We start from the raw sequence: 15,251 nt of genomic DNA, 5'->3' as shown, positions 1-15,251 counted from the left end.
AAGATTGAGGTTGTCAAAGAATTCACATTGCTTGGTTCTACAATTGACGCCAATGGAAGCAGGAGTGAGGACATTAGATGACCCATAGCACTGGGCAAGTCAGCCGCAAAGGAACTCTCTCAAGTGCTGAGGAGCAAGGATGTCTCCTTGAAGACTAAGGTGCGCCTGACACAAGCCATGATCTTTTCAATCACTTCATATGCATGTGAGAGCTGAACAATGAATAAGGAAGACCGAAGAAGAGTTGATGCTTTTGAATTGTGGTGCTGGCGAAGAATGCTGAAAGTACCATGGACTGCTAAAAGAACTAACAGATCTGCCCGGGTGGAAGTGCAGCCGAAATGCTCCTGGGAAGTAAGAAAGGCCAGACTTCATCTGGTCATGTTGTAAGAAGGGACCATTCCCTGGAGAAGGATGTCATGCTTGGTAAGGTGGAGAGTTGATGAAAGAGGGGAAGGCTTTCGATGAGATGGATTAACATGGTGGCTGCGATGATGGGCTGAAGTATAGCAAGGGTCATGGAGCTGGTGTGGGATCGGGCAGTGTTTCATTCTGCTGTGCATGGGGTCATTATGAGTTGGAAATGACTTGAAGGCACCTAACAACAACACAGTTGCTAAGAAGATACACATCAAAAACTTTAGGATACAAAAAGGTTTAAAGGCTAGAAAGTAATATACCATGCCACGAGAAACAAAAAGCCCACTACTGAGTATCAGGAAATGTAGACTTTAAAGCAAAAAGTGGTACTGGAAAGGTTTCATAATGATAAGAGTTTCAATTTACTAGGAAGATGAAGATATTCCAGATTTTATTAAGTTAATAACATAGTTTCAAATATATAAAGCCCAAAATGACAAAATAGAAAACTGTATGACCATAGTGAGATATTCTTAAACACTTTTATGGTCAGTAACTGACAAATAAAGCATTCAAAAATCATTAAGGATATAGAAGATTTGAGCAACATTATTTGTAAATGACATAATTAATATATGTAGAATTATATATAAAAACTGTAGAGTATACTTTCTTTTTAAATATTCAAGGAATATTTATAAAAACAAAACCATATTCTAGAATTGAAATCACATAAAATTTAGTCTCTGGCCACAGAAGAATTAAGCTAGAGATATAAAGAGTAGCAAACTATCTTCACACATAAACAAGGAATATTACATAATCTCCAAGGTTCACCAATGGAATACATTTTATGTAAATAAATAGTAAGATTTCTTATTAACACACTATGATGGTTTCAGATGGAACTAAGGGAAAGAAAAAGGAAATAAAAAAGAAAAATTAATGGCCCTGCCCAATACAAGTGAAGCAACATGGTGCCCAATTCAACATTTCAACAAATATTTAGAATATGCTGCATACCAGGCACTTTTCTAGGCACTGGTGATATATAAGTGAATAAAAGTAGATAAAAAATCCTGTCCTCATGAAGATTACATTCCACTGAGGAGACAAACAAAGTAGATAAACATACAGCACATCATATGGTGATAACTACTATAGAGAAAAACAAAACCATAGGCAGATATACAATGTGCTAAGGGTAACAGAGAAGCCCTGGCGGAGCAGTGCTTAAAGTGTCTGGCTGCAAACCAAAAGGTTGGCAAAAGCCACTCCATGGGATGAATATGTGACAGTCTGCTTCCGTAAAGATTTACAGCCTAGGAAATCCTAAGGGACAGTTCTAGTCTGTCCTGGAGGGTCACTATGAGTCAGAATTGACACAATAGCAGTGGGTTTTGGTTAAGAGTAAGAGCGCAATTTAAAAAGGAAATTAGTCAAGGGCCAATGGGGTATCTAGGGAAAAACAGCAACCATCTGAAGCAAAAGAAAGTGCAATGTTCTTAAAGGAAGAACATGTCTTGTATGTTTAAAGAACAGTAAGGAAACCACTGTGACTAGAACAGAATGAGCAAGGTAGAGATTAACAGCAAATGAGATCAGAGAAGAAAAATGGGATCACATGCAGGACACTTACATAACTTTGACTTTCACTTTGTGTCAGTCTGGAGAGTTCTGAGAATGAAAATGATATATGATATGACTAAATTTTAACAAGTTTGATACAGTTGCCATATTAAGAAAGCAAGTTGTGGTAATAGGAGATTTTTACTCAGGAAGTTATAGCAATAACCTAAACTAGAATAATATTTGTATGGCAAAGGGTAGTTTCAATGGATGGAAGTAAAAGGAAGAGGGTAGATTCCAGACATATTTTTAAGGACAGGGTCAATAGTTCATTGATGTATGGAATTGAGTTTTTTTTTAAAAAAAAAAGGTTTTTTGATCTGTGATTTGTCCATAACATTTGTATTGGCTTTTCTTATTTTTATTCATAGATGGATGGATGAATGGATGAACAAATGTTGTTGTTATGTGCCATCGAGTCAAACCTGACTCATAGTGACCCCTTCTTGAGTTTCCGAGGCAGTATCACTACCGAAGTAGATTGCACAACCTTTCTTCTGAGGAGTGGCTGGTGGGTTTGAACCGCCAGTCTTCTGGTTAGCAGTCAAATGCCTTAGGCACTATGCTACCAGAGCTCCTGGATAAACAAATAAATAGTGCTTATTCAATGGCAGCATAGTTAAGAGCTCATCTGCTAATATAAAGGTCAGTGATAGGAACACACCAGCTGCTCCATAGGATAAAGTTTTGGCAATCTCCTTCTGTAAAAATTACACTCTTGGGAATCCTATGGGGCAGTTCTATCCTGTAGAATCGACTCAGTGTCAATGAGTTTGGTTTGGTTTTGAGTATGTTCTAGGCAGTACGAAAGCTGCTAAATCAATTCATTTTACCTTTAGCTTACCAGGACTTTAGGAAAGCTTACTCATGGAGGAAATGGGAAATAAATAGAGTCCTCTGTAATACATAGGGTCATGCTGAGTTGGAATCAACTCTACAGCAACAACTCTACCACAACAGGCTTGGTTTCTTTGGGTTGCATTACAAAAGCATTCATTGAATATAAAACAGTTTTTAAAAATCTCTAAAACATAAAAAAAAATCTTACCTGAATATTTGAAGAATGAGAATTCACAGATCCTTGATCATACAAATAGACCATAAAATTAGCTGCTAAAAACAATCTGAATATAAAAAAGTGAAAAAATTATAAAAGTTACTTTTTTGAAACATATAAAGCACCAGTCAGCAAACTAATGCCCTCAGGCCAGGCATATCATAATCTATTTTTATAAATAAAGTTTTATTAGAACACAGCCACACTCATTTGTCACGAATTATCTATAGCTGACTTTCTGCCAAAACAGCGGTTGTTATTGTTGTTATGTGCTGTGGAGTCAACTCCAACTCATAGCAACCTTATGTACAACAGAACAAAACACTGCCCAGTCCTATGCCAACATCATAATATCTACTGTACCTGAGCGCATCGCTGCACCCACCATGTCAATCCATCTTGATGAGAGCCTTCCCCTCTTTCATTGACCCTCCACTTTACCAAGCATGACATATTCCAGAAAATGGTCTCTTCTGACAACATGACCAAAGTAGGTGAGATGAAGTCAAGCCATTCTCGCATCAAAGGAACATTCTGACTGCACTTCTTCTGGGACAGATTTGTTAGTTCTTTTAGCGGCCCATGGTACTTTCAGCATTCTTTGCCAACACCACAACTCAAAAGCATCAATTCTTCTTCATTCTCCCTTATTCATTGTCCACCTCTCACATGCATATGAGGTGATGGAAAATATGCCTTGAGTTAGGCACATCTTAGTCTTCAAGGAGATAGATGTCTTTGCTCTTCAACACTTGAAGATCTTTTGCAGCAGATTTACCCAATGCAATATGTCTTTTGATGTCTTGACTGTTGCATCCATTGGCGTTGATTGTAGAACTAAGTAATATGAAGTCTTTAACAGCTTCAATATTTTCTCCATCTATCATGATGCTGCTTATTGGTCCAGTTGTGAGGATTTTTGTTTTCTTTATATTGAGGTACAATCCACACTATAGACTGTAGTCTTTAATCTTCATCAGTATATGTTCAAGTCAACCTCATTTTCAGTAAGCAAATTTGTGTTGTCTGGGTATCACAGGTTGTTAATGATTCTTCCTCCAATTCCGATGCCATGTTCTTCTTCATATAGTCCAGCTTCACAGATTATTTGCTTAGCATACTGACCAAACAAGTATGGTGAAAGGATACAACCCTAATGATCTCCCTTTCTGATTTTCAACCATGCAGTATCCCCTTGTTCTGTTTGAACGATAGCCTGCTGGTCTATGTACAGGTTCCTCATGAAATTCCCATTCTTCTCATTGCTATCCACAAGTTGTTATGATCCATACAATCAAATGCCTTTGTATAGTCAATAAAACATAAGTAAACATCTTTCTGGTATTCTTTGCCTTAAGCCAAGATCCATCTGACATCAGCTATGATATCCCTCACTCCCCATCCTCTTCTGAATACAGCTTGCATTTCTGGAAGTTCTCTGTAAATATATTGCTGCAACTGTTTTTGAATTATCTTCAGTAAGACTTTACTTGTGTGTGATATTAATGATATTGTTTGATAATTTCCACATTCTGGGGGATCACGTTTCTTTGGAATGGGTACATATATGGATCTCTTCCAGTCAGTTGGCCAGGTAGCTGTCTTCCAAATCTCATGGCATAGCCAAGTGAGTGCCTCCAGTGCAGCATACATTTGTTGAAACATCTCAATGGGTATTCTGCCAATTCCTTCAGGGCAGCTTTGACTTCTGCCTTCAATACCATTGGTTCTTGATCATATGCCACCTCCTGAAATGATGATAATCATCTACCAATTCTTTTTGGTATAGTGACTCTGTGTACTTCTTCCTTCTTCTTTTGATATTTCCTACATCATTCAACACATTGCCAATGAAATCTTTCAAAACTGCAATTCAAGCCTTAAGTTTTTTCCTCAGTTTTTGCAGCTTGAGAGTGTGTTCTTCCCTTTTGGTTTTCTAACTCCAGGTCTTTGCACAAGTCATTATAATAATTGACTTTGTCTTCTCGAGATGCTCTTTGAAATATTCTGTTCACTTTCCATATGTTTTAGCTACTCTCCATTCAAGAGCAAGTTTCAAAGTTTCGTCTGACATCCAGTTTAGTCTTTTCTTCCTTTCCTGTCTTTTAAATGACCTTTTGCTTTCTTCATGGATGATGTTCTTCATGTCAATCTACATTTCCTCTGCTTTCAGTTACTAGTGTTCAATGCATTAAATCTATCCTTTAGATGGTCTCTAAATTCAGGAAGGATATACTCAAGGTTATATTTTGGCTCAAGTGGACTTGTTTTGTCTTCAGCTTCAACTTGAACTTGCATATAAGAAGTTGATGGTCTGTTCCACAATCAGATCCTGGCTTTGTTTTGGCTTAAGATACTGAGTTTCTCCATCGCCTCTTGCCACAGATGTTGTTAATCTGATTTCTGTGTACTCCGTCTGGCAAAGTCCACGTGTATAGCTGCATTTGTGTTGCTGAAAAAACGTATTTCCAATGAGTAAGTCATTGGTCTTGCAAAATTCTGTCATGCGATCTCCAGCATCATTTCTATCATCAAGGCCATACTTTCTAACCAGTGATTCCGTGTTTCCAGCTTTTGCATTCCAATCACCAGTGATAATCAACATATCTTGATTGCATGTTTGGTCAATTTCAGACCACACAAGTTGGTAAAATTTTCAATTTCCTCATCATTGGCTTTAGTGGTTGATGCATAAATTTGAGTAATCATAGTATTAACTGGTTTTCCTTATTGGTGTATGGACGTTATCCTATCACTGACAGCACTGTACTTCAGGATAGATCTTGATACATTCTTTGTGATGATGAATGCCATGCCCTTCTTCAATTTGTTATTCCCAGCAGAGTAGATCATACGATCATCTGATCCAAAATGGGCAAAAACAATCCATTTCAGTTCACTAATGCCTAGGATATCAATCTTTATGCGTTCCACTTCATTTTTGACAACTTTCAATTCTCCTAGATTCATGCTTCATACATTCCATGTTCCAATTATTAATGGATGTTTGCAGTTGTTTCTTCTCATCTTGAGACATGCTACATCAGCAAATGGAGGTCCCAAAAGTTTTACTCTATCCACATAATTAAGGTTGGCTCTACGGAAAAGGCAGTTCTTCTCCAGTCATATTTTGAGTGTCTTCTGACCTGAGGGGCTCACCTTCTGGCACTATATCGCACAATGTTTCAGGGCTATTCATAAAGTTTTCTAGTAATACATCAGACAGTGTTTCACCGCTATTCATAAGGTTTTCACTGGCCAATTCTTTGAGAAGTCGATGGCCTCTTCTTCTGAGTCTGTCTTAGTCTGGATGCTCCACTGAAACCTGTCCACCACGGTAACCCTGCTGGCATTTGAAACACCAGTGGCATAGACTCCAGCCTCACAGCAACACTATGATAGTAGGATAAACTGACAGACAAGTTTGTCTGCCCTAGTTGTTCCAAACTGCTCTGCTCATTTCCTGGTCTCCCCTGCCCTCCTCGCTTACCCAGCCTGCCCCCAAGGCACAAATACACACCTTCCACTGGTCCCAGGGCTGGCTTACTATGGCCTGCCCCCGGGGTGGCTCCATGCATGCAAACACCCACCTTCCACTGGTTTCAGGGCTGGCTTACTGCAGTCTACCCCTGGGATGGCTCCACACTTGCAAACTCCTGCCTTCTGCTGGTCCCAGGACTGGCTAACTACAGCCTGCTCCTGGGGAAACTCCATGCATGCAGACCAGCAGACTTGACTAATTTAGACAATTTGGCCTACAAAGCCTAAAATATTTATTATCTCTACATTCACATGAGCCATTTCCTTGAGATAAATCTCTCTCTATATATATATTTTTTTTTTCCTTTCCTTTTTTTGCTTTCTAGAGAACCCAGCCTAAGACAGTCAGCTTCATGTTTTCTGTAAAGGAAACAGAAAAAGTTGGCCAACCTTTTTACAGAAAAAGTTGGTCAACAACTGACATAAAGGCAACATTTTCTTTTGACATATGTACTCTTTATTGAAAACAATACATATTATTACACATAATTGTTCTTATCTGAACAGACTACTTGAAAGAAAATAAACAGGAGGGACTGCAAGAAAAGGGATGGAAAAAGAATTTTAAAATTTACAAAGATATGAACTGGATACAGGTTTATGAGAATTTTATGTTTTTTCATTCTTCCTAAACTTCACTACTGTGTAGATATTACCTTTATAATGAAGTGAAAGAGTATTGTATAATGGGTATATTGAAAATAAGAGTCCAAGTTCAGCCTGCTCTGCTATCACTCCCTGTATTCATTATACTACTTCAATTAGCCTTACTCATCTCTTGCTGCTTCCTAAATTGAAAATCAAACCACAGACATTAATTTGATTCCCACTCATGGTGACTCCCATGTGTTACAGAGTGAACTATGATCCACGGAGTTTCTTTTGGAAGCAGATGTCAAATCTTTCTTCCTAGGCTTCTCTAGGTGATTTCAACCTACCTATCTTTCCATAAATAGTTGAGGATTTAACCTTTGAGCCACTCAAGGACACCCATCCATGTATATCCAATATAATTTAACAAGATCACCTAGACTAGCTTCTGCTGGAAATCTTCCACTGAAGCTTCTCTCACAAAGGTTACTAATGACCCCTACTTGTCAAATCCAAAAGGCAGTTTGCATTCAAATAAAAGTACTCTGAAGCAATTGACACTGTTGATCATATTCTCCTTCTTTAAAACCATCCTCTTCAGCTTCAATGACACCACTTCCTCCTGCTGTCTGTCTCCTAGTCCTCATTATCTTACTGTCTTGTTTAGTATGTCATAAGGATCCTTTCTTTTTCTCTTAAATGTTTCCTTGACATTCAATAACAAGTTTGTTTTCCTTCTAATCTTTACATCCATCTCCACTTCTGTAGGATTGTTTTATCTGTTTCTGTGGATTCACGTATTATACATAAAAAGATAAATTTGAAACCCAGACCTCGTTCGCAAGTGATAAACTATTAATGCCAACTGGACATTTCTCCTAAGATGTCCTACAAGCATTTCATAAGAGACTTCTACAAAAGGGAGCCCAGAGGTTTATTTTGGAAAAGATGGCAGAACAGGCAGATAAACTACCTTTTTGTTGTACTACAGACCCTCCAACAAAGAAAAGGGGAACTAATTAATACAGATACCAAAGATAATCCTGGAGCCCTGAGCTTTGAAAGGAAGGATATAGAAGTGGACTTAATTGCAACTAGTACAGTTGTCCCTGGGGCTGACTGCTCCTCTGTCCAGGTTCCGGGCTTTTTATCCCCTTTCTCCTGCTCTTCCAGCCTGCTACTCTGGGTGGGCCTGAGTTGCCTCTCCTCACCTAATCCCTTCAGCTGACTGCTCTTCTCTCTGGCTTCCTGGCTTTTAATCCCCTTTCTCCTGCTCTTCCCGCTTGCTACTTCGGGAGTCGCTGAGTTGTCTCTCCTCACCTGTAACCCTGGGGCAGACTGCAGAAGAACATGCATGAAAACACCAAAAAGGGAGAAATGTAGCTGTGGTCTGTCAGTGATCCTGATGGGACAGATGGCTTGGATATTGCCAAGTGGTATAGGACCTATAAATTAACCTAAAAATTGGCCCTGCTAAGCAGGGGCTATACAGATGACTGCACTGGTGGCTGGTGAATAAAAGGGGAAGGAGTGAAGAGGGAGATGGGCTGAGCTGTGGACTTCTGCCTGTCTGGTGGGTGCAGCCATTTTAAATGTTTACAAGCAGTTCAACCATTTTGGATATTTCAAGTGACAGCATTCTCCCAGATTCCAGGGATTGAAGAATATGCTCTACTTGCCAGGAACTACAGAGACATTTAAGACACAAATGACTGGAAAGGGGCAATATTCCCCTAGTTATTCTTAGACCCCAAACACTTGGTGAAAAGAAATTCGTCTATCCTTCATTCCAACCCAATTTCTGGGCTGGCAGGAATTCCCTTCCAGTCTGTGGACTCAGACAGAGCCTGGGTGCCCTGCCCTGCCCACATTATTTTTTCCTTTTTTTTTGTTAGTTTGTTTGCTTTTGTGTATTTTTAAATTATTATTATCATTTATCATTTTTTTTATTATTCTTCATTCTTCCCTTCCCAGCTTCTAGTTGTCAGCTTTTCTCTTCCCTGTTCCAGGTTCCCATTGTTTTCGCTCTCGCGATTAATGTCATTCCTTATTTTTCTTTTGCTGTTTTTCTTATTTTTTTTCTTCATTAGTCTCATACTCTACATTTTTCTCTTATTGCCCTCTCCCCAGATATTGCAGGGGTTTATTTTATTATTTTATTTTATTTTTTCCTTTTTTGCTGATTGTTCCTGTGTGTTTATGTGGTGTATTTTTTGTCCACTTGCTTTTACTTTTTTGATGGCTTTTCAATTGCTGTTTTTGTCTGACTGGTAGACCAGCAACAGTGTTCATAAGACACAACTACACCTGCACCTCCTGTAGCTCCACTTACTGAGTGACAGCCACCACTTACTTCTCCACAAACTGGCCAATGATACATGACCACCAAGAAGAGCTTGACTCAACCTTACTGCTCTTCACAAACAATTAACAGAGATCTAAATACAAGTATGTCACAATGTCTCGGAAACAACAGACCACCACAATCCACACAAAGAAGCAACATAAAGTGGTAGAAACAAGGAAGAAGGATACAGATCCAGAGCACATCCCTAAGGAAGAAGCAGCATTGGAACTCCCTGATAAGGAAATCAAAAGAATTATATTTAGGTATCTTCAAAGGATTAAGAGACAGATCAAGGAACAAAATTAAGGAAAACACAGACAAAACCCAAAAACAATTTCAGAAGAAATTACAAGAACAAAATGACAAAATAAATGAAAAACGAGAAATGATTCAAAATCTACAGATAGAAATCCAGAAAATTAATACAAAATTGTCAGAAATAGATAACACATTGAAAGGACAAAGGAGAAGAATTGAATGAATGGAAGACAGAATTAATGAGATTGAAGAGAAATACCTGAATACTTCTTTGGAAAAGGATCAATCAGAAAAAAGATCAAAACAAAATGAAGAAAGCCTAAGGTGCATGTGGGATATCATCAAAAGGAATAATCTACATGTAATCAGAATTCCAGTATAAGGAGAGAAAGAGAAAACCACTGAGAAAACTGTCCAAGATTTGTTGGAAGAGAACTTCCCTGATATGATGAAACATGAGATTATATCCATTCAGGAAGTCCAACGAACCCCAAACAGGATAGATCCCAAAAGAAAATCACCAAGACATATCATCATCAAACTCAATAAAAATAAAAGACAAAGAAAAAATCCTGAAAGCAGCATGGGAAAAACAAAAAGTTACTTACAAAGGACAACCAATAAGCTTAAGCTCTTATTTCTCACATGAAATCATGTATCCAAGAAGACAATGGGATGGTATATATAAAATTCTAAAAGAGAAAAATTTCCAACCAAGAATTACATATCTGGCAAAATTGTCCCTCAAATATGATGGTGAAATTAGATTTCCAGATAAGCAGAAATTAAGGGAATTTGTTAAAACCAGACCAACCCTACAAGAAATACTTAAGGAAATCCTTTGAACAGAGAACCAATAATTTTGAACAGAGAACCAACCAAACAACAACTGACAATTAATACATACGATGATGTAACCTAGAAACCAACACAGCAATGGATGTATCCAAAATAAGTAAGTTTACAAGATTGTAAACAGTTTACAAGACTTCAATTGCCAAATGAGGACAAATACAAACCAAAAAGAGGGGGAAAACAGTGTAGTTACAGAATTCTAATTCATGAGGAAGTCAAGAGAGTTGCAATATAGAATGGACTGTTCCAAACTAGGAGAGAAAATTAAAAATCACAGGGTAACCTCAAAGAAAAATTATAAACCTTCACATCACAATAAAAAAGAGGACAAAGACAAATATTTAACAAATACTAAAACAACAGCCACAAAGGAAATAATACGATTCATAAACATAAGGAGCTCAGCACAGAAAATTATATGGAATAAAGAAACCAGGAACACCATGAAATAACACGTAACAAAATATCAGCAACCAATTCATATTTGTCGATAATTACACTGAATGTTAATGGATTAAATGCACACCACTCAAGAGATGGAGAGTTGAAGATTTGATAACAAATCATTACTCAGCGATATGCTGTCTACAAGAGACACACCTGAGAGACAAAGACAAAAACAGACTAAAAATCAAAGGCTGGAAGTAAGATACATCAAGCAAATGGCAACAATAAAAGAGCAAGAGTGACAATGTTAATTTCTGATCAAACTGACTTTAAGACAAAAAGCAACATAAGACACAAGAAAGGACATTATATAATGATTAAAGGATCAACTGAATAAGAAGACATAATAATAATAATAAATACCATACCATAATAAATACCTATGGACCCAATGAAAGAGCTCCAAAAATACATAAATCAGATTTTAAGAGTTGAAAAGCTAAATAGATGACTTCACAGTCATAATGAGAGACTTTAATATACCACTTTCAATGAAAGATAGAACAACTGCAAAGAAACACACCAAAGATGCAGAAGAGCTAAACAATACAATCCACCCACTTGAGCTTATAGACATCTATAGAGCACTTTACCCAACAACAGCACAATATACATTCTTTTCCACTGCACATGGAACATTCTCCATGATTGACCACAGGTTAGGCCATAAAACAAGCCTTCACAAATTTAAAAATATTGAAAAGCATCTTCTCAGATCATAATGCTATCAAATTAGAAATCAACAATAGGAAGATCAACAGAAAAAGAGCAAACACATGGAAACTAAACAACTTCCTCAAAAATGACTGGGTAATAAAAGAGATAAAAAATGAAATTCAAAAATTATTTGAATCAAATGAGAATGAAAACACAACATACCAAAATCTTTGGGACACAGCAAAAGCAGTGATCAGAAGCCAATATATAGCAATAAATAAACACATGAAAAAGGAAGAAAGAGCCAAAATCAACAGCTTAACTCAACATCCTCAACAATTAGAAAAAGAGCAGCAAAAAATACATACAGTCACCAGAAGAAAGAAAATAATAAAGATTCAAGCAGAAATAAATGAAACAGAAAACAGAAAGATGATAGAAAAAATTATCAAAACTACAAGTTGGTTTTCTGAAAAGATAAATAAGATTGACAGACTACCTGCAAATTTAACAAAGGTAAAGAGGGAGAGTATGAAATAACATGAATAAGAAAGGAAACGTGGAGACTTCCAGTAAGATGGAGGACTAGGCAGACAAGCAATGTAGACCCTCTTCAACAAAGAAAAGAAAAACCAATTGATAGAGATACAGAAGATAATCCTGGAGCTCTAAGCTTTGAAAGGAACTTTACAGAAGTGGATTAGGCATCAACTAGTGGAAAAACCTGAAAGAAAACAGTGAATAGACAGAGATGGTCGGAACTGCAGACTGTCAGGTACTCTGATGGTACCAACAGCCTAAATATTTCCAAGTGGTGTTGCGACCTGAGAATTGACTTTAAGATCAGTCCTGGTCACCAAGGGCTACAAGGACAACTGCACTAGTGGCATATGAGTAGGAAGGGAAACAACAAGGAGAGAGACAACCTGAGCTGTTGATTTTCCATTCAGTGGGCGTAGCCATTTTGATTGCTGACACGCGGAAGCCATTTTGGATATTTAGAGTGATAGAGGGCCCAGCCATTTTGAATGTTTACAAGTGGCAGCCATTTTGGATATTTAAAGTGACCGAGGGTGCAGCCATTTTGAAACTTTACAAGTGGCAACCACTTGGGATTTTAAAGTGATAGGATTCTCATTAGGATTCCAGGGACCTAAGAATAGGCTGTGTTTGCCAAAGTTGGCAAGGACATACAAGAGGCTGATAACAGAAAAGGAGACAGGTGGTAAGTGTATAAGTGTTGTCAACCAGTGAACAGAGGAGCACAGGACAGTACCCTGCTTGATTAGATAACACGCAAACAAAACAAAGAAAATGAAAATCGCACGCAAGTCACTACCACATACAATCACCAAATTAAATATAAACACAAAAATGTTATAATGCCTCAGAGACAACAGAACATCACAGTCCACACAAAAAAGCAAGATAAAGCAGGAGAAACAAGGGACCAGGATACAGACCCAAAACACATCCCTGAGGAAGACACAACACTGGAACTCTCTGATAAGGATTTCAAAAGAATTGTACTTAGGTATCTTCAAAGGATTGGCAGACAGATCAAGGAAAACACAGACAAATCCCTAGAAGAATTTTGGAAGAAAATACAAGAACAACATGACAAAATAAATTAAAAAATTAGAAATGATTCAAAATCTACAGACAGAAATCCAGAAGATTAATTTGAAATTGTCAGAAATAGATAACACATTGAAAGGGCAAAGGAGTAGAACTGATGCACTGGGAGACATAATTAATGAGACCGAAGAAAAATACCTGAATACTTCTTTGGAAAGGGATCAATCAGTAAAAAGATCAAAACAAAATGAAGCCTAAGGTTTATGTGGGTACCATTAAAAGGAAGAACCTACATATCACTGGAATTCCAGAACAGGAAGAGAAAAATAAAACCATTGAGAAAACTGTCCAACATTTGTTGGAAGAGAACTTCCCTGACATGATGAAAGATGAGAATATATCCATTCAGGAAGTCCAACAAAACCCAAACAGGATAAACTCCAAAAGAAAATCACCAAGACATATCATCATCAAACTCACCAAAACCAAAGACAAAGAAAGAATCATGACAGCAACATGGGAAAAACAAAAAGTTACCTACAGGGGGCAACCAATAAGACTAAGCTTGGATTTCTCGGCAGAAACCGTGCAGGTGAGAAGACAATGGGATGGTATATGTAAAACCCTGAAAGAAAAATTTCCAACCAAGAACTATGTACCCAGCAAAATTGTCCCTCAAATATGATGGTGAAATTAGGACATTTCCAGATAAGCAAAATTTAAGAAAACTTGTTAAAACCAGACCAGCTTACAAGATATGCTAAAGGGACTCCTCTGGACAGAGAAGCAACAACAGCCAACAACAACTGACCATTGACACACATGATGATATAACCCAGAAACCAGCCCAGCTATGGAAGTATCCAAAGTAAATAAGCCTAAGGGTTGTAAACAGGGAACCAGAGACATCACTTGACAAATGAGGACAACTATAATCCAAAAAGAGAGAATAAACTGTGTCATTACAGAACTTCTAGATGGTAGGGATGTCAAGACAACTACAAGATAGAACAGACTGTCCTAAACTTCAGAAGAAAACTATAAATCACAGGGTAATCTCAAAGAAAAATGATAAACCTTCACATCAAAATAAAAAAGAGGACCAGCACAAATATTTAGCAACTACTAAAACAATAGCAACAAAGGAATTGATAACACGATGCATAAACAAAACAAGCTCAGCACAGAAAATTATACAGAACAAAGAAATTGACACCACAAAAAAGCACATAACAAAAATGACAGCAAAAAATTCATATTTGCCAATAATTACAAATCTAGCAAGGGACTTATCTCTAAGATTTACAGAAAACTCCAATGCCTCAAGAGCAAAGGAATTAACAATCCAATTGAATACTGGGTAGAAGACATGAATAGACACTTCATCAAGGAGGATATTCAGATGTCCAGCTAATACATGAAGAGATGCTCACAATCATTGGCCATCAGAGAGATGCAAATCAAAACAACAATGAGATAATGTCTCACCCCAGCACTGATGGCAAGATTCAACAAGGCAGAAAATAACAAATGCTGGTGGGGATGTGGAGAGATTGGAACTCTCATACACTGTTGATGGGACTGTGAAGTGATACAACAACTGTGGAAAGCAATATGGCAATTCCTTAGAAAGCTGGAATTGGAGACACCCTTTGACCCTACAATCTCATTACTAGGTATATATCCTAGAGAGGTGTGAGCCAGGACAGGAACAGATATTTGCACACCCATGTTCATCACAGCACTATTTACAATAGCAAAAAGATGGAAACAACCTATGTGCCCATCAGCAGAAGAGTGGATGACCAAACTATGGTATGTACACATAATGGAATGCTATGTAGCACTAAAGAACAATGTAGAGTCTGAAAAATACCACATAATATGGAGGAACTTGGAGGACATTATGCTGAATGACATAAGTCAATCACA

The 15,251-nt window shown here is 37.6% G+C and overlaps 1 protein-coding gene across 1 annotated transcript in view; it reads right to left on the bottom strand.

The window, feature by feature from the left end:
- Positions 1-15,251, bottom strand: part of ADAM32 (ADAM metallopeptidase domain 32) — a 448,014-nt gene that overhangs the window by 276,970 nt on the left and 155,793 nt on the right. Inside the window, exon 4 of the mRNA XM_007935060.1 lies at positions 3,038-3,113. Within this exon, the coding sequence (XP_007933251.1) occupies positions 3,038-3,113 (76 nt within the window). The remainder of the gene's footprint in view (positions 1-3,037; positions 3,114-15,251) is intronic.

This window comes from Orycteropus afer, unplaced genomic scaffold (genome assembly GCF_000298275.1).
Source record: "Orycteropus afer afer isolate SDZICR_OR568_19922 unplaced genomic scaffold, OryAfe1.0 scaffold00024, whole genome shotgun sequence".
Lineage (NCBI taxonomy): Eukaryota > Metazoa > Chordata > Mammalia > Tubulidentata > Orycteropodidae > Orycteropus > Orycteropus afer.
This window is presented reverse-complemented; position numbering and strand designations above follow the sequence as displayed.